We start from the raw sequence: 18,337 nt of genomic DNA on the forward strand, positions 1-18,337 counted from the left end.
CATCCCAGTCTGACTGGTAGTTCATTCCTTCTCCCCAGTCAGGCCGTGAGTGGTTTGGAGTTCGGGGCTCCACAGAGAAGGTGCTTGTTAACGTCTGTCCCCTGCCTTGCAGCCAGGAGTGCTGAGATCAGAGAGGTGAAGCCCTTTGCCTACATCACAGAGCAGCTCAGGCACAGGTGACTCAGCCTGGGGTCTCCCAGTTCTCGGGCCAGCGCTGTCTTGACTGTCCTGTTATCAGCATGTGTCTCTCTGCCTGCACTGAACAAAACCTTTCTCACCCTGTAGTCCAGAGTGGCTGACAAAGAGCTTTTTCCTTCCGAACTGGAAAGCCTTGATTTTGTAGAGATGGGGCTTGTACCAACATGGCACCTGGCACATGGGGAGAACATGGTAACTGTCTGAACAAAGGGATGGCCAGCATTTCCAATTGGGAGGTGGCTCCGTGTAAGAGCCAGAAATTAGAAAATTTAGATTCTGTTTCCTGCTCTGCCGCAGGTTTACTGTTTGACACTGGGCAGGTCCCTTCCTGTCCTTAGTTATCTCATCTGTTAACAAAAACAGCAACAATTAAGATAGATAACATGTAATGAGTGCCTCATATGTGTCAGGCACTGTGCTAACCACTTTCATAGGTATTAACCTATTTACTCTTCCCAGTCACCCCAGAGATAGAGATTATTAATGCCTCTGGAATACAGATGAGGAAACACTAGCCCAGAAGTGTTAAGTATCTTGTCCAAGGTCACACAGTTAGTTAGAGGGACAGCAGGAATTGAAACGCAGGCAGGCTGGCCCCAGAGATCATCTCATCACTAGGTGATACTGAGCATCTAGAAGATTTATCTTTTCTTGCTCAGAAATGCAGTGATTCTTTGAGACACAGAAAGTGGCAGCTGTTTCAGTTCTGGGCCTTTGGCAAACTGTTTCTGGTTGAGCGCCTGTAGGCTTTGTTAAATAGCAACCACGCAGATCTCTTCCTGGGAGGAAGGCAACTGTTAGGACAGGGTTACTTTGGAGGAATTTTGGCAGAGAGGAAGAAAAAAAAGCAGATGCGAAGTCCTGTCTCCCTGTCTCTCTACCTCTCCACGGCCTCTTCAGTGTCCCCTGCAGCTCCATCATGGCTGCCCTCAACGAGGCCCAGGCCGCCTTCAGCCCCAACCTGGGTGTCTCTCTGGCAGCTGACCTCACTCACTTGCTCCAGAGCATTCCAAGTGGTGGCCAGAGTCAACCTCTAAAGACAGCAGTGAGTCACATCACGCCCCTACTTAAAGCCCTCTCATGGCTTCCGGAAACTCCTGGAATAAATCCAAGGTGATCCCTGCCCACCTCTCTGACCTTATCTCACACCTCCTCCCCTTTGCTCACCCTCCCGTAGTCCTGTGCTGTCCTAACCAGTGGCCACTAGCCATACGGGGTTGCTGAGCCCTTGGAATACAGCCAGTCTGAATTGAGATGTGCGCATCCATGTAAAATACACACCTGATCGCGAAGCTGTAGTACAAAAAAGATGTAAAATGTCTCATTAATAATTTCTATATTGGGAATTCCCTGGCAGTCCAGTGGTTAGGACTCAGCATTTCCACTGCAGGGGGCCTGGGTTCCATCCCTGGTCAGGGAACTAAGATCCCCCGCAAGCCACATGGCATGGCCAATAATAAATAATAATAATAATTTCTATATTGATTCTACATTGAAATGTTAATATTTGAGATATATTGGGTTAAATAAGATATTAAAATGAAGTTCACCTATTTCTTTTTACTTTTTTTTTTTTACAACAATACCAATATTTATTCTGAAAAGTAATTGTATGTTCCAAGTAGCAGATATTAACAACTTCCAACACGATCTCTAGGAGTAATTCACAGTTCTGAACTATGCTTTGGAAAAGCATTTCCAGCTGTCTATGCAGGATTTATTCCTATCCCATCATTGGTAATAAGTGCACTTGTTGCTGCAGGAACTTTACATTCTTCTGCTGCAAACTTTAAGACTGTTGTGAAAGGTGTACTTTCAGGAACACTGTGTACTTTGTAAGGCAGCCTTGGGTCCAAGGTCAGTGTGATCTTAAAGGAAACTGTGGTGGAACCAGCCTGGACAGAGACCCCATGCCAACTCCCTCTTTTTACTTTTTTATTGTGGCTACTAGAAAATTGTAAATTGCATGTGTGGCTTGCATTCTATTCCTATTGGACTGTGCTGCCCTAGCCACACTGGCTTTCCTTCAGTTACTGGACGGTGCCCAGCTCTTCCCAGCCCCAGGCCGCAGGCCCCTGCATCCCTCCTCCCGCAGCTCTTCTCCACCCCCTCTCAGTTGCCCTGCCCCCACCCCCGACTCCCGCTGCACCTCCGTTACACAATCACGGAGAACCCTTCTGTTTGCACGTTTGTTATCTTTTTTCCTCCTGGATGGACTGCAGGCTCCTGAGGATCTGCTCTTGGTCCAGTACCTGGTTCCGCGTTGGCCGGAAAAGGCCTGTGGTCAGTCAGAGGCCTGGGGGAGGGAAGGATGGGAACCGGCTCACATTCCTCCTCCTGAAGCCAAGGTGTCGGGGAGGGGGCAGGGGGCGGGTCTTAGGCCAGAAGGCTCCACCTGCTGTTGGCCAGGGCTTAGCAGAAGCAGGAGTAGGTAATCAGCAGCTCTGAGCGGAACACACGGGCTACAAGGGGCTTTGGGCTTTTCGTGGGGTCCTGGGAACCTGCTATTTGGGTACAACCAGGGCTGCAGAGCCTCCCAGGCTTCATGAGAACTCGTTTGCCAGCTGGGCTGGCTGCCACTGTCTGCCAGGCCCTAGGGAAACGCCAGGGCAGCCCAGGTGGACTTGAGCTTTGCTGGTGCGCCCCAGGGTCCATCTCGGCCCTGCTGCTCACCAGCACGGTGACCTTGACAGGTCACTCAGCTCCCCTCCAAATGAGCATCAGCTCACTGCCTGGGGCCGGTGAGGACCAGAGGGAGGGACGTGTGTCTCCAGCACCGATGCGGCACCGTGTGGGAACACACATATGTGCAGGCCACCCCGACGTCCTTGTGACCAACGCTCCCTCCATGCCAGCAGCCACCTTTGCAGGGCGCTGGCCACGATGGGGACAGAAGCAGTGCCTGGCCTCAGTTCCTGAGCAAGCCCCCCACACCTCCCGATACGGGAGGACCACCAGGTCACCACCTCGTTCTGTGTTTTCACCCCGAGGACCCTGACTTTGGAAGGATCTGGAGGAGGCAGAGGTACCACCATTTCTGTGAAGAAGGCATGTGGGTTCTAATTGGCCACAAGCTCAGAGTGAGCCCACGGATGACCTGATTGCTAAAATAGTCCAGGAGGAAGGCAGAAGCTTCCAGAACCGGGAGCGGGTGGGGTGGCCGAAAGGAAGTGAGGGCATCGTTTTGGAACTGGCCCAACTCTGCGGCCAGCTCTGGAGAGCAGGGAGCCCCCTCTCTCTGGAAACCTCCGCTAGTCCAGCCCCAGTGGGTGAGAACAGGGTGGGGCAAAATCAGGTGCCAGCCAGAGGGGGGGCTGGGTCCATGGGGGTGGTGGCGAATGCTGCATTCTGACTCTCCAGCCTTTTCCAAACACTGCTCTTGAGTGAATCCAGACAGCTTTTCTAAGACAGGGCCAGTGCCCCCGGGCCTTTGCCTCTCAGGTTAGAAGCAGCCCAGAGCGTTGGGGCTGGAAGGGCCCCGGAGACCAGGTGGGACGGGCGCTCCAGTCCCACATGGGGAAGCTGGGAGCCTGCCCGGGGCCCGCGGTGAGAAGGTGACAGAGGCCAGCTCTCCTTCAGCCCTCCCGCTGCGCTCAGCGGCTCCGAAAGGGATGCAAAGAACAAAGAAGATGGCTTTTCTCATACAGTAGATAATGAATGTTTTGATTCTCAGCCCTAGAGAGGATCATCTCCCAGAGTCCCCAGCCAGGAAATTTACATACTGCAGTTGACCCTTCCAGAGGGCCTGGGGCGGGGCCTGGGCTCCAAGAGGGCAGTGGCCCCTCGCTGGTTCCTCCACGGGCAGGGATGGCTGGTGAACCCCATGATCTCCGGCCAGGCCAGGCCGGCCAGCGAGGACAGAGCCCAGCGGCCCCCAGCTTGGTGTGGAGGGAGGGGCAGGTAGGGAGGGGAAGCTTGGGCAAGAGCAACCCCCGACTCTGCTTTTCTGTTTTATGTCTAATTATAAAAGCAATTCATACTCATTGTAAAATTGGGGAACTACAGAAAGGTAGAAGGGAGAAAATGAAAGTCATCTGTCATCTCAGTGCCCAGAGATAATGCCGTCAGTATTTTGTTGTATTTCTCTCTAGTCCTGTTTTTCTGCACGGATCATACGTGTGTATCTAAGTGTGTGTTTTAACTGTAATCATACTCTACAGCTGCCTTCCCTCTCCCCACCCCCACGTTACATCGTATTGTGAACACTTTCTCACAGCATTCAAATTTTCTTTGAAGTTATTTAATGGCTGTATAATATTCTATTAAGAATTTATTTAGCCATTCTCCTATTTTTTAAATTCTCCTATTTTCACTCTTTTTTTACCAAAGGAATTTGGCAGTTTTAAAACTTCCACTTAAAAATATACATCCATCTTTTTGGCTGTGGTTCTGGGGCATCCTGTCTGCTATTCATACTGAGAGGCACCCCTTGGTTTAACATCTCCAGGTGACGGCAAAGGTCGTGCATTTGGAAGAAACAAAAAATAAACCCCAGCACCCCACCGGGGAGGCTGAGGCAGAGAGTTTTCATGCTGTGCCCCCAGTGGAGTGCCATTCACATCACCAGCGCGGTGTGTGGATGTGCCCATCCTCCGGGCAGCGTCCTGGGGTGCGAGCTGGAGGAAAGGGAAAGGACCGTTCGCCTGTGCACACTCTGCTTGGGATGAGTTGACGTGTGATCTTGGGCAAGTCCTCTCACAGCTCCGTTTCACCCTCCCTAGGCTGTAATGTGGACCTGATGCTAGAGTGGCTAGAATCGAATGCCATAAAGCTGCCTCTGACCCAGTATTGCCTCACTGGGGAGCAAAGGAACAAAGGCCTGGTAGGGCCTGGGTGGCCTCAGCAAGTGACCTTTGCCCTGTAAGAGCCGTGGTGCCCCTCCCAGCTCTGAGATTCTCTGCCGTGTCCCCAGCCCCAGGAGTCTGTGGCTACATCCTGAATGGCTGGCCCTTGGCCTTCCAGTTGTCCAAACTGGATGACTCCAGACCCCTTTGAATATCTCTGGCCTCCCAGGGCCCTGATTTAGTCCCTAGCAAGGCACTCATCGGGTTTCCTGTCCTTCCCGGATCCCTGCTCAACAGCCCGGAACCAGGCCCCAATATGACTCATGGAGAACCCCTAGGTCTGCTGCATCCCCCAGCCCTTTCTGAGAAATTTCCTGTTGTATTCAGGGCTCAGGGGTCATGCAAGCAGGGTTTCTGGAGGTTCAAGGCTGGACACCTCTAGAATGTACGCCTCAGGAGGGCAGGAGCCTTGTGCTTCTCACTCACTTGGTGCCCTCAGTGCCCAGCACTGGTCCTGGCCTACAGTAGACCCTCAGTAAATACTAGCCACCAAGGCCAGTGGGGGCCTCTGACTGCCTCAGTTCTCCTTTCCATCCTGCCCTGCTAGGCCATGAGCTCTGGGAGAGCAGAGATCAGCCAGGTTTACCTGAGTCCTCAATGCCCAGCAAAAACACTGGCATGTGGAGATGGTCCACGAATGTGTAAAGGAACAGAGAACGGATGGATCAATGAGTAAATTATGTCCTGAGAGAGTCAGAGCTCACGATACAGGCCCTCCCTTACTCCCCACCTCCCCTCCACGTGGGTCTCTTCCCTCCCACCGAAGGGTCCTGAATGGTCCCTTCCTCTGTCCCTCCTTGGTGGAAACTGAAGCTTCCTGGCTCTGTGACTTTGGACAAGTCACTCAACCTCTCTGAGCCTCCATTGCCTTTCCTGAAAGTGTGGTGAGGCTTTGGTGGTTAGCGCAGTCGGTGCCCAGCAAGTAAGTGGTGGGCACTCGAGAAGCGGCCCCTCTTGTTGGCGGTGGCCTGGCCTCTGTACGTGGTGTGAGCCCCCCGACGTGAGCTGGCTGACTGTTGACGGATGGAGGTGCAGGGGATGATCTTGGGCTGAGGCCACGGAGGGTTCTGGATCCCATGAGACCTGGCAGCTGTCCCTGGCACTTCGCCCTTGGCTCTGTCATTGGGTGTCCTTTCTCCTGCTGGGAAGGCACACGCTGTGGCTGGGGAGCTCGGCCAGGAGGGGGCCCAGCTCCTCTGGAGAGCTGCTCTCTTGTCTCCCCTCAGCGGGAAAGGGGCTGGCCACCCTGCCTCCGGGGCCCCCACGCCAGCTGCCCCACGCAGGGCAGGAGCAGCAGCTGCGTAATGGAAGCCCCGGGCCCCCTCGGCCTGTCACTCAACTCTCTGGGCCTCCAGACTTTAAAATGGGGGGAAATACAGTCGGACGGAAGATTTACAGGCCTGCTGAAAGCAGCAAATGAGAGGGTGTCTCTGAGAGCACTTTGGCCGCTGTCATGCACGCTCCTGAGGTTATAGTACAGTCACTAGCTTGACTAGTAGCCAGTCCGCAGGGGTGGGAACACGCCCACCGCCCCTCAAAGCTGGGAGAGGCCGCCTGGCCCTGCCGCAGTTGCTGTGGGGCGTGGGGAGCTGACCACCTCCCTCAGCTTCAGCATCCTCATCTGCCAAATGAGGGCAGCCCCCTCCCAGGGTTCCTGCGAGGAGTCACTGAGGCCCTGCACGCGAGGGGTCTGGCTAAGTCCAGCCTCAGAGATAGTGACTGCTCCAGGGGCCTCCCCGACCTCACTTTGCCCACCTGTAATATGAAGATGATGATCCCCCCCCATCCTTCAGGTCATCCGAGGCCTCAAACGAACCACGAAACCCACCTAGCATGAGTGCCCGGCATGTAGAAAGTGCTCATTTAGCTATTATTATGCGTTTTTTGCTGGTGGTAGCAAAGGCAGCCAGGGTGAGAAGCTGCCCCCCGCCTCACCCCTGCCTCGCCTGCCCTCTGCCTGGGCTTCTCATCCTCGGCCCACGATAGGAGACTTGGACAGATGGGAGCAGAGTGACCTCCATCGAGCTTGCCAGGCCAAACTGCGTTCCCAGCATCTTTGGAGCATGAGGCCAGCGGGATGGCTGTACAGCAGCTGCCGCCAGCAACCCGAAGGGGGCCGAGTCTCCAGGCTGGCCCTTGGGGTCTTGGCTAGGCCTGGGCACTGAGCAGGCAATGAACCCTGGTCTTCTCCTGCACAGACCCCTGTGCCATCTCCCAGCTGCTCCAAGGCCATCACAATCTACCTTTCTGCTCACACGATGCCAGAGCTCCAAGGGAATGCCCGAGACACAGCAAAAAGCTTTATTTTTTTCTGGTTGTGAAAGTAATTCTTGTTCACTGCAGAAAAAAAAAATAGAAAAATATAAATTAAGAGCACCCCAAATTTCAAACTTCCAAGTGTTTTTCTGTGTATACACATATAGATAGAGACTGTTTTTACAAGAATGGAATCCTATGACACTTGCTTTTAAAAAAATTGGAATGAGTATACTTTTTTTTTTTTTAATTAATTAATTTATTTATTTTTGGTTGTGTTGGGTCCTCGTTTCTGTGCGAGGGCTTTCTCTAGTTGTGGCAAGCGGGGGCCACTCTTCATCGCGGTGCGCGGGCCTATCACTATCGTGGCCTCTCTTGTTGCGGAGCACAGGCTCCAGACTCGCAGGCTCAGTAGTTGTGGCTCACGGGCCTAGTTGCTTCGCGGCATGTGGGATCTTCCCAGACCAGGGCTCGAACCCGTGTCCCCTGCATTGGCAGGCAGATTCTCAACCACTGCGCCACCAGGGAAGCCCTGGAATGAGTATACTTTATTTTTTAAATCTTTTTATTGTAAAATATGACACATACAGAAAGACCACATAAAATGATTGCTCAACTCGACATATTATGAGGCAAACACCCTTGGACCCACTGCCCGGGTGAAGAACTCTGCCATCACCGCCCCCCCCCCCCGCCCCCGAGAAGCTGTCAGTGTGCCCCATCTTAGTCATACTCCCTACCTCCCCCCAAAAGTTTCCATTATCTGGATTTTTAAGATAATCATTTTCTGGCTCGTTATCACTCAAGTGTGCATCCCTAGATGCTATAATTTTGTCTTTTAAAAAACCTCTCTTTTATGTCCCTTTAATCTACAGGTTTATTTTTGTAACTTGCTTTAAAAAAAAAAAAACAAAAAAACTTGGCCGTGTATCTTGGACCTTGTCCATGTGATTCTCATTTTTAATGAGTCCATTGTTCCGTCCCAGGGATGAATATAACCGACTCATTCCCCTACTGATGGACACTTAGGTTATTCTCACACTTTTACATACAATACTATGATGGAAAGCTTTATGCATATGTTTTCGTGTACTTGAATGATTCCTAGAAGGAATTTCTAGAAGTGGAGTCTCGGGTCCAAAGAACAGGCTCTTTTTTGAGAAATGATCCACATACCATATAATTCACCCATTTAAAGCATACAATTCAGTGTTTTTTCGTATATTCTGAGTTGTGCAACCATCACCACAATCAATTTTAGAATATTTTCATCATCCCATAAAGAACCCCAAACCCATTTTCCCCCATCCTCTCTCCCAGCTCTAGGCAACCACTGCTATAAAGGACTGTCTTCTTCTATTTTTTTTTTCTTTGTTTGTTTTGGTCATGCCATGTGGTTTGTGGGATCTTAATTCCCCGACCAGGGATTGAACCCGAGCCCTCAGCACTGAAAGCACAGAGTCCTAACCACCGGACTGCCAGGGAATTCCCTATAAAAGACAATCTTGGGACTTCCTTGGTAGAGCAGTGGTTAAGAATCCACCTGCCAATGCAGGGGACACGGGTTCGAGCCCTGGTCCGGGAAGATCCCACATACCGTGGAGCAAGTAAGCCCGTGAGCCACAACTATTGAGCCTGAGCTCTAGAGCCCGCGAGCCACAACTACTGAAGCCCGTGCGCCTAGAGCCTGTGCCCTGCAACAAGAGAAGCCACCTCAACGAGAAGCCTGTAAACCGCAACGAAGAGTAGCCCCCGCTCGCTGCAACTAGAGAAAGCCCGTGCGTAGCAATGAAGACCCAACGCAGCCATAAAAAAAAAAATAAATAAATTTATTTTTTTTAAAAAGGGGTTTCTTCTTTCTGTCTCTATGGATTTGTCTATTCTGGACATTTCATATAAATGTCAAACAGTGTGTGACTTTTGTGACTGACTTTCAATTAGCTTAATGTTTTCAAGGTTTATCCATGTCATAGCATGCATCAGTACTTTATTCATTTTTATTGCTGAATAATATTCCATTGCATGATTAAACCACAGTTTTTTATCCATTCATCAGTCTGGACATTTGGGTTGTTTCTGCTTTTAGCTTTTATGAATGTGAACGTTCATGTAAGTTTTTGTGCAAATGTATGTTTTCATTTCTCTTCGATATATATCTCCTAGGCATGGAATCGCTGGGTCATATGCTAATTCTGTTTAACCCTTTGAGGAACTGCCAGATGGTTTTCCAAAGTGGCTGCATCATTTTAAGTTCCTACCAGTAGTGTGTGAGGGTTCTGACTTCTCCACATCCTTGTCAACACTTGTATTATCTGTTGTTGTTGTTGTTTTTTAATAGGAAACCTAGTGGTTGCGAAGTAGTATCTTGTGGGTTTAATTTTCATTTCCCTGATGGCTAATGATATTCAGCATCTTTCGTGAGCTTATGGGCCATTTGTATATCTTCTTTGGATCAGTGTCTAGTCAGATCATTTGCCCGTTTTTAAATTAGTGTGTCTTTTATTATTGAGTTGTAAGAGTTCTTTATATAATCTGGTTATAATTCCTTATCAAATATATGAATTGCAAATATTTTCTCCCATTCTATGGGTTGTTTTTTTACTTTCTTAATGATGTTCTTTGCAGCACAAAAGTTTTTTTATATTCATGATGTCCAATTTATTTATTTTTTGTGTGTAAATTTATTTTTATTTATTTATTTATTTTTTTTTGGCTACATTGGGTCTTCATTGTTGCGCACGGGCTTTCTCTAGTTGCGGCGAGCAGGGGCCACTCTTCATTGCTGTGTGCAGGCTTCTCATTGCGGTGGCTTCTCTTGTTGCGGAGCACGGTCTCTAGGCACACGGGCTTCAGTAGTTGTGGCACATGGACTCAGTAGTTGTGGCTCACAAGCTCTAGAGCACAGGCTCAGTAGTTGTGGTGCACGGGCTTAGTTGCTCCGCGGCATGTGGGATCTTCCCGGACCAGGGCTCGAACCCCTGTCCCCTGCATTGGCAGGCGGATTCTTAACCACTGCGCCACCAGGGAAGTCCAATTTTTTTCTTTTGTTGCTGTGCTTTTGGTGTCATATTTAAGGAACTGTTGCCTAATCCTAGGGCGTGAAGATTTATGCCTATGTTTTCTTCTAACCGTTTCATAGTTTTAACTTAAACATCTAGATTCTAAGATTCATTTTGAGTAAATTTTTGGGTCTAAGATTCTAAGATTCATTTTGAGTAAATTTTTGTGTGGGGTATGAGGAAGGTGTCCAGCTTCCTTCTTTTGCATGTGGGTAACCAGTTGTCCCAGCACCATTTCTTGAAAAGACGGTCCTTTCCCCATTGAATTATCTTGGAACTTTTGTTGAAAATCAATTAACTGTAAATGTGAGGCTTTATTTATTTATTTATTTATTTAGTTGGCTACGTTGGGTCTTCGTTGCTGCGTGTGAGCTTTTTCTCTAGTTGTGGCGAGCGGGGGGCTACTCTTCGTTGTGGTGCGCGGGCTTCTCATTGTGGTGGCTTCTCTTGTTGCGGAGCATGGGTTCTAGGCGCACGGGCTTCAGCAGTTGTGCGTGGGCTTAGTAGTTGTGGTGCACATGCTTAGTTGCTCCGCAGCATGTGGGATCTTCCCAGACCAGGGATCGAACCCGTGTCCCCTGCATTGGCAGGCGGATTCTTAACCACTGCGCCACCAGGGAAGTCCCAATTATGGTTTTTTATTTTAATATTTATTTTTATTTATTTTATTTTTTTTGGCTGCATTGGGTTTTCATTGCTGCTCACGGGCTTTCTCCAGTTGCGGCGAGGGGAGGCTACTCTTCGTTGCGGTGCGCGGGCTTCTCATTGCAGTGGCTTCTCATTGCGGTGGCTTCTCTTGTTGCGGAGCACGGGCTCTCGGCGTGCTGGCTTCAGTAGTTGTGGCACGTGGGCTCAGTAGTTGCGGCTCACGGGCTTAGTTGCTCCGCAGCATGTGGGATCTTCCCGGACCAGGGCTCGATCCCATGTCCCCTGCACTGGCAGGCGGATTCTTAACCATTGCGCCACCAGGGAAGCCCTTAATTACATTTTTGAAGTGTTCTTTGCAAATGCATAGCGATGCAATTGATTTTTGTATATTCAGCTTGTATCCCACAACTGTGCAGAAATCGTTTATTAGTTCTAATATTTTTTGGTGGATTCTTCAGAATTTTCTATATACATTAGGCATCTACAAATAGTTTTACTTCTTCCTTTGCAATCTGGATGCCTTTCTTTTCTTGCCTTAGTGCCCTGGCTGGAACCTCCAGTACAATGTTGGGCAGAAATGGTGAGAGTGGACGTTCTTCTCTTGTTCTTGATCTCAGGGGGAAAGCACCCAGTCTTTCACCATTAAATGCAATACTCACTGTAGCAAGGCTCATTTTAGGATTTTCTGGAAGGTTGGCTGTTACAGCCTCACTACTAGTGTGTATGAATGGGACCCCAGTCCCCTTGCCAAAACAATAGCCCTGAGTTTAGAGGTGAGGACCCCAAGGCCAGGGAAGGGAAGTGTTGCATGCCTCATGACACGGCTGCTCAGCCGCCTTCCATCCAGCTGTCCACAGTCACTGGGGAGTCAGCCTCCTGGACACTCAACCTTCCCTCCCCTAGTAGGGATGCCTTGAGACCCACCAAGGGCAGCCACTGGTACAGAGCGAGGCCTGGGTTCTGTTCTTGGCTTGACCACTAAATTGCTGTATGATCTTGGGCATGTTGCTCCATTCCCCCTTCCCTGGGCCTCAGTGTTTCCATCTTTGCAGTGGGAGAGGTGGTCCACTCTAAAGTCCCCCAGCTCTGACCACTCACCCTTAAACCGGCAGCTGCTTCTGCCACTGCCCGGAAGGACCACCAGAGGGCGCCCCAGACCAGCATTTGGCCCAGCTCTGGTGCAGGGGGCCTTAGGGAGGCTGAAAGGCAGGGCGTGTTTTCCAGGAGCCACTAGCTTTGCTTACACAGACTTCCTTGTGGCTAGACCTACCCAAGCCATCTCCCCATTCCTATGAGCACTGATGTCTGAGAAGGGAGGACGGAGACATCGCCCCCAAGGCCAGTGACCTTGCACTCATCCCTGTCTGGTTTGGGTTGGCTGCATAAGGCCCAGGCGTCCCAGTGTCAGGGCCAACAGCCTTGAGTTTCTCAGCCTCAAAAGGTTTCCACTGTCACTAGGCCTCTTATGGCTGAGGCACCCTTCCCCCACCACATTACCCAGCAGTACAAAGCCCCTATCCTGGAGAGTGCCTGGCTGCCTAGAAGGGACACGTCACAGCCCATTTTGCATATGGATGGATTCACGATGGGGGCCCTGGACAGCGTAGTCTTGGAAACCACGACATCCAGGACCCCCAGATACCTCACGTGACAGACCCCAGAACCACAGAAATAGGCACCATAGACCTCAGGGACCACCTGGCACTTCCCAGAGCAGAGTATCTCGCCTCCTTTCTGAAGGATTCTCCTGGGAGCACCAGAGGGGCTCTATCAGGCCCTCTGAGACTCCCCTAATGCTGATTTCACCCTCCAAACAGAAGCAGAACCTTTGCTTTGCAAATCAAGCCCCAAGACAAAGCAGCATCTCCCAGCCTGTTCCCCGGAGGGATGCCGCAGCCCCCGCCCACCCGGATGCCTGCAACTTGCCTTGCATTCCATTACTTGTGTATGTTTTTTCTCTCCCCTTCCAGACCGGGCCCCCTTGAAGGCAGAGTGACTCTCCCATGCTCCTCAGTTCCCTCCGTGGCAGCTGGTTCAGGACTTGGCATCCAGTAGGAGCTCAACAGATGTCACCATGGGAATCCCTATCCCATCCTGTCTTCCCACTCAAGGACTGGGGCTGCCTCTGCCCCTCACTTAGCTGTGTGGCTTTGGGCCACTTGCTGAGCCTCTCTGAGCTTCCACTCTGTTTTCTTCTTTGCTGCTCTACTTCCCTCAGAAGATTGCCGGGGTCAGAGAGAGTGTGAGAGCCCTGGAGTGAAGGGTGACATGCTCTCCCCATGTCAAGTGCAGTTGTCCTCAGAGCACAGGGCTGCACGCGGAGGTCACATGGAGGAGAGGCAGGCGCCAGGCCACACCCTCCCGAGTGCCCCAGTTTTCAAATAACAATGGCAGTGGCAGACATTTCCTGGGCCTGTTCCATGGACCAGACACTGTGCTAAGTATCTCACCCAGATTCTCTCTCTTGATCCTCTCTGTGACCCTTCGAGTAGGCAGCATGACCATCCCCAGCTTTGCAGACAGGGAAACTGAGGCAGGCAGCAATTAGCTACGTTGCCTGAGGTCACACACTTGGCCAGTGCTGGGGCTGGGACTTGGACCCTGGTGTCTGGCCTCTGGAGCGCGTGCTTTTAGCTACTGAGCCTGCTCGGTGAAGCTGACACGGGGCAGGGATGGGCAGCCCTGGGGTCTTTTTGTCCACTCTATAGGAATCTTCAGGGGTCAGAGATCATTTGTTCTGACCTTCCCGTTTCAGCACTGGAGCACTGAGGCCAGAAAGGAGAGCTTCCCTCAGTCTCTCTCACACACCAGGCCATCTGGGGCAAAGCAGGACCCCGGCAACATCTGCCGGGGAAACTGGGTGATGCCTAAGCCCATGTAGTCTCAGAATCTATGATTCTAAAAATTATCCTGGGGCCTCATTCCCAACAGCCAGCCTCTGTTGTGGTTATACTCGTTTGCCCAACTTTGGGGTCTTGGTGGGGGGTGATAGGGAGTACTCAAAGGCTCAGAATGATGCCCACCCACCAGCCCAGACACTGGGCACCAACAGGCTCCTTCTCCCCAACGCCCAGCCCCTTATCAGGAAAGGAATTTGGGTTGGTGGGGAGGGGGAAGTCCGAGGCCCCTGGCTCCAGCAAGGTGGGTAGGAGAGATAGGGAAGTGGGGAGGGGGCCACGGGAGTCCTGCTGGGAGGGCCAGAGGCCGGAAGGGATGCCCAGAGCCAGCGTGGGGGGGTGGGGTTTGCCAAGCGCTGTCCTTGCTGGCCCGGCACTGTGACATGGTTCCAGGGCTGCTCCTGCCTTCCATCCTTGCCAGGCAAGACGCCGGCACCTTTAATTAGCAAGCAGCAGCCTCTCCCCGATTCATCACAGTCACTGTTTAATTAGCCGCACACAAGGCGCCCCTACCCCCCAGCTCTGGGTTGAGCAGCCTGCCTCTCTCACAGAGGCTGCCACCACCTCATGGTGTCCCCTGTCACCACCACCCCCCATACTTATTCTGCTCCCCAGAATGGGGGATGGGGCGGGCACGCCTGGCTGAAACCTCAAGGAGATTCTGGGCACTGAGGCTTGTATTGAAGGCATCCAGCAAACATTATTAGGGCCTCGAGTCTGCGCCAGGCTGGCGCTGGGCGGAACCCAGGCTGGACGGGGGTGGCCGCCTTGGTCCTGTGTGCCTGCTGGGGCCGGCTTTTCCCTTTGGGAGGTTTTGCTCCCACCCCACATCCGGAAAGGGACGGCCATGTCTTCCTGTTCCTCCCTGTCCCAGAGCCCAGCAGGCTCCCCCGAGAAGGCTGCATCTTCCGGGATGGAGAGGGTCCATCCTCCAACCCCACCTCCCCCAGCCGCAGATCCCGGAGGCCCAGGCCACGGGCAAAGGGCAGGGGTGGGGGAGTCTCAGCTGCGCTCTGCGTCTGCAAGGGCCCTGGGAGTCGGGGGCCCACGAGTGAGCCCACAGGCTGTGGCTGAACCGGGCACTCTGTTTCCTTGAAGCAGGGCGGGGCTGGGAGCCCTGGGAGCGACACCCCACACCCTTCCTGCAGAGCCTGGGCAGCTGCCGCCTCGGGGCAGCCAGCTGGAGGCAGGAGGCTCAGGTTCCAGCCCAGCCCTGCGCTCTGGTCCATCTGTGGCTTCAGGCAAATCAGCCACACTGGGGCCTCAGCATCCTGGCCACCGAAGGGTGCCGACCCCCAGCTCTGACGTGGACTAAGGACTTGGAAGGATCGGCATTTATTCTGGTTCCTGAGGGAAGGGCCAGAGCCCATCTGCCCTGGTGCTGACCATCTGTGTGCTCACCAAACTGCACTGGCCTCAGTTTCCCCACAAGTAGCAGCTACCTCATGGGTTGTTGTGAGGATTAAATGATTTACCATGTTTAGTGCACTCAGAACAGAGGGAGTCCTCAGTCATCATTGGCCGTTTTTGCCATTATTTCCCTTCCTTTTATCCATCAATATTTATTGCCAGGTATGAGGGCGTTGGTGGTGAGTGAGTGAGGTGACCTCCCTGCTTTCAGTTTTCCTTCCAGTGGGGGAAGCAGCTGAAAACAAGTAATAAATAAAGGAAAAGTATAATTTCATGTGAATTAAGTCTGCAGTTTAGTTAACGGTAATATATCAGTGTTAATTTCTTAGTTTTGACAGATGTACCACTGTTAGGTAATGGACTGACATTAGGAAAACTGAGTGAAGGATATACAGACACCCTTTGTACTGTCTTTGCAACTTTTCTGTGAATTTAAAATTATTCCCTAAAAATAGTTTATTCAAAATATACAATTTGGAAAAAAAAGAAAAAGAACAAAAAGGGGACTTCCCTGGCAGCCCAGTGGTTAGGACTCCATGCTTTCACTGCTGGGGGCCTTGGTTCAATTCCAGGTTGGGGAACTAAGATCCTGCAAGCTGCGTGGGCGGTGCAGCCAAAAAAAAAAGAAACAAAAAATACAATTTGGGGTAATGGTAAGTACCAGGAAGAAAATAAACAGGGGCAAGAGATAAGGGAGGGGGTGGGGGGCCATTTTAGAGAGGGTGATCCTCTCAGAGGAGGCAGCATTGGGAGAAACTGAGTGATGGGAAGATCAGGGGAAGACGGGTCAGGAGGAGGGAACCGCAGGTGCAAAGGCCTGGAGGCAGGAATTGGCTTGGGAGGTTTGCGGTCCACCTGCAGGGTTGGAGGGGGCTTCGGGGGTAGAGATGAGCTCCGAGAAGTTGGCAGCTTTCCTTCAACGTCATTTTACCCTTTTCAAAGGACAGGAGGGAGGAGGGAGACCCTGGGCTGGGAACTGTATCTGGCCCTTTCCACGAATTAGCACCTCACTTCGTCCCTACAGTCACCCTGTGGGGGAGATACCAGCATTTTCATTTACAGGTGAAATGGTGGAGGAACAGAGACTCAGCCCACGTCCTTCTCGGTAAAAGTGACAGGGCTGTGCTTGGAAGGAGACACCTCATGGCCCTTGAGGCTGTGCTGGGGACTTGCTGGGAGACATGGAGTGGGCTAAAAGGCAGGGCCTGCACAAGGCCTGGGTGTGGCTACGGAGGGGTAGGCCAAGCAGGAAGGGGGCACCCGAGAGATGGGGTCTCTGGCCAGCACAAGGCTGCATGTAAGTGCTAGGGAGCATCTTTGTACAATAGTTTTGTAATCAACTTTGGAAATAGTAATACACATTTGTAATACAAAATTCTGAAGGTACAAAACAACATATAGAGACAAGTTAAGGTCCCCCCCCACCACAGTTTCCTTCCCTCAGAGATGCCCTCTGAGACCTGTTTCTTGTGCATCTTTCCAGAGCAGCACCTTGACCACAAACAACCAGCAGTCCCCATGGGCCTGCCAGGCACCACCTGCCAGAAAGCCCTAGACGTACAGTTGTCGCTTTTAATCCTCATGCCAACCTTTGCCCTTGTGTATATATATCAATCTCTCCACTTAAAATTGGAGTAAACTGAGGCACAGACAGGTTAAATCACTTGCCCAGTGCCACACAGCTAACACAGGGTTTGAACTCAGGGACTCTCTGACAACATTGTATAGATGAAGAAACTGAGGCACAGAGAGGTTGAGTAACCAACCCCAGGTGACCCAGCAAGGAGGTGGAGGAGCCAGGACTTGAGTCTGGCAGTCTTGATCCTGAACCTGCACCCCTGAGCACTGCACTGTACTCGGAGACAGGACCCCAACTCCAGAGTCAGCCGCATCCAGGAGTGATGCCCACCACTGCTTGGCTGCCTGGCCTTGGAAAAGTCACTGTCTTCTCTGTGATCTGACTCCCCACTCAGGATGGAGAAAAGGAAGCCTGCCAATCAGACGGCTTAGGGATGAGGGAGGGTGGAGGGAGAGGCCTCTGGCGCACAGTGGCGCTTGGGATGTTGCTCTCCCCACCGTCCGATGGGCGCTTCCTGTGAAGGGCAAGGGGAAGGATGTGGCCAGGTAGGTGTTTCAGGGGGCCGGGAGCTTAAGGTGGGGTGTCCTTTCCCTGCAGCTGTGCAGACAAAGCAGATGAGAGGCCCCCCCACCTCCGGGAGCGGGATGGGTGGAGCCCTCTCCCCTGCATCCACCCTCTACCCACCCCACAGCCACACTGCTGACTGAGGAATTCTGGGGAGTCAGGAGAGGGAAAAGGGGTTTCCAGAGGTTTGTGCAGTGGGCCCAACACCCCAACCGTGGCTGTGTGCCAGGACCCTGCAAGGTGGGCGGGGCAGGATGCAGGGAAGGAGGCTGCAGCCAGGAGCCACAGGAATGACCAAGAGAAAAGGGGCCCAGCCCAGGTGCCGGCTCAGGCTGGGTTCCCAGGGGTGTGGTCCTCACGTCAGCAGGGTCGCCGCAGGCTGGTGGGCTGGCCTTCAGCTTAGCAGGCTCAGAAAACTGATTTTTCTACCTCTCCCCTGCTGTGCCCCAGGGATGATCAGAGGATTGGGGCTGAGACAGCCCAGTTCTCCAGGACATGGACCAAAAAACCCAAAGCCAGTTTCTTCATGGACAACGTGGACCACACCATTAAGGGCCAGACTACATTAGTCTCCCCTCCGATTCCCTTCCTCATACCCCAGGCCTGGGGAGCCTGGGTTAATAATGAGAGGGACCTGGGGATTGAGGTATGAAAGGCGGTGTCAAAGCATTTGTCAGTGATCTCAGCCAGGCCTCCCAGAACAGCACAGGCCGGGTGGGGATGGGGGAGCGGGGGCGCCGGGACTGGGGAGGTGAAACCCGGCTTGGGTTTGAATCCCAGCTCTGCTTCATCCCTGGTCATGTTAACTTACCACCATGAGCCTCGGTTTCCCCATGTGTAAAATGGGGTTGTTATCAGAATCGAGATCTCATCATAATGGTA

The 18,337-nt window shown here is 52.1% G+C and overlaps 1 protein-coding gene and 1 pseudogene across 1 annotated transcript; one reads left to right on the plus strand and one right to left on the minus strand.

The window, feature by feature from the left end:
- Positions 1-1,829: 1,829 nt before the first annotated feature.
- Positions 1,830-3,233, minus strand: LOC133104157 (ubiquitin-fold modifier 1-like; annotated as a pseudogene).
- A 15-nt stretch (positions 3,234-3,248) lies between these two features.
- On the plus strand, positions 3,249-14,394 carry LOC133104158 (uncharacterized protein C20orf203). Its single transcript, XM_061209823.1, is given in 7 exon segments — positions 3,249-3,278; positions 3,640-3,744; positions 4,004-4,080; positions 14,036-14,096; positions 14,098-14,139; positions 14,141-14,269; positions 14,272-14,394. Coding segments are annotated over 7 exon segments (567 nt in total).
- The last annotated feature ends 3,943 nt before the right edge of the window (positions 14,395-18,337 follow it).

Source organism: Eubalaena glacialis, chromosome 13 (assembly GCF_028564815.1).
Source record: "Eubalaena glacialis isolate mEubGla1 chromosome 13, mEubGla1.1.hap2.+ XY, whole genome shotgun sequence".
NCBI lineage: Eukaryota > Metazoa > Chordata > Mammalia > Artiodactyla > Balaenidae > Eubalaena > Eubalaena glacialis.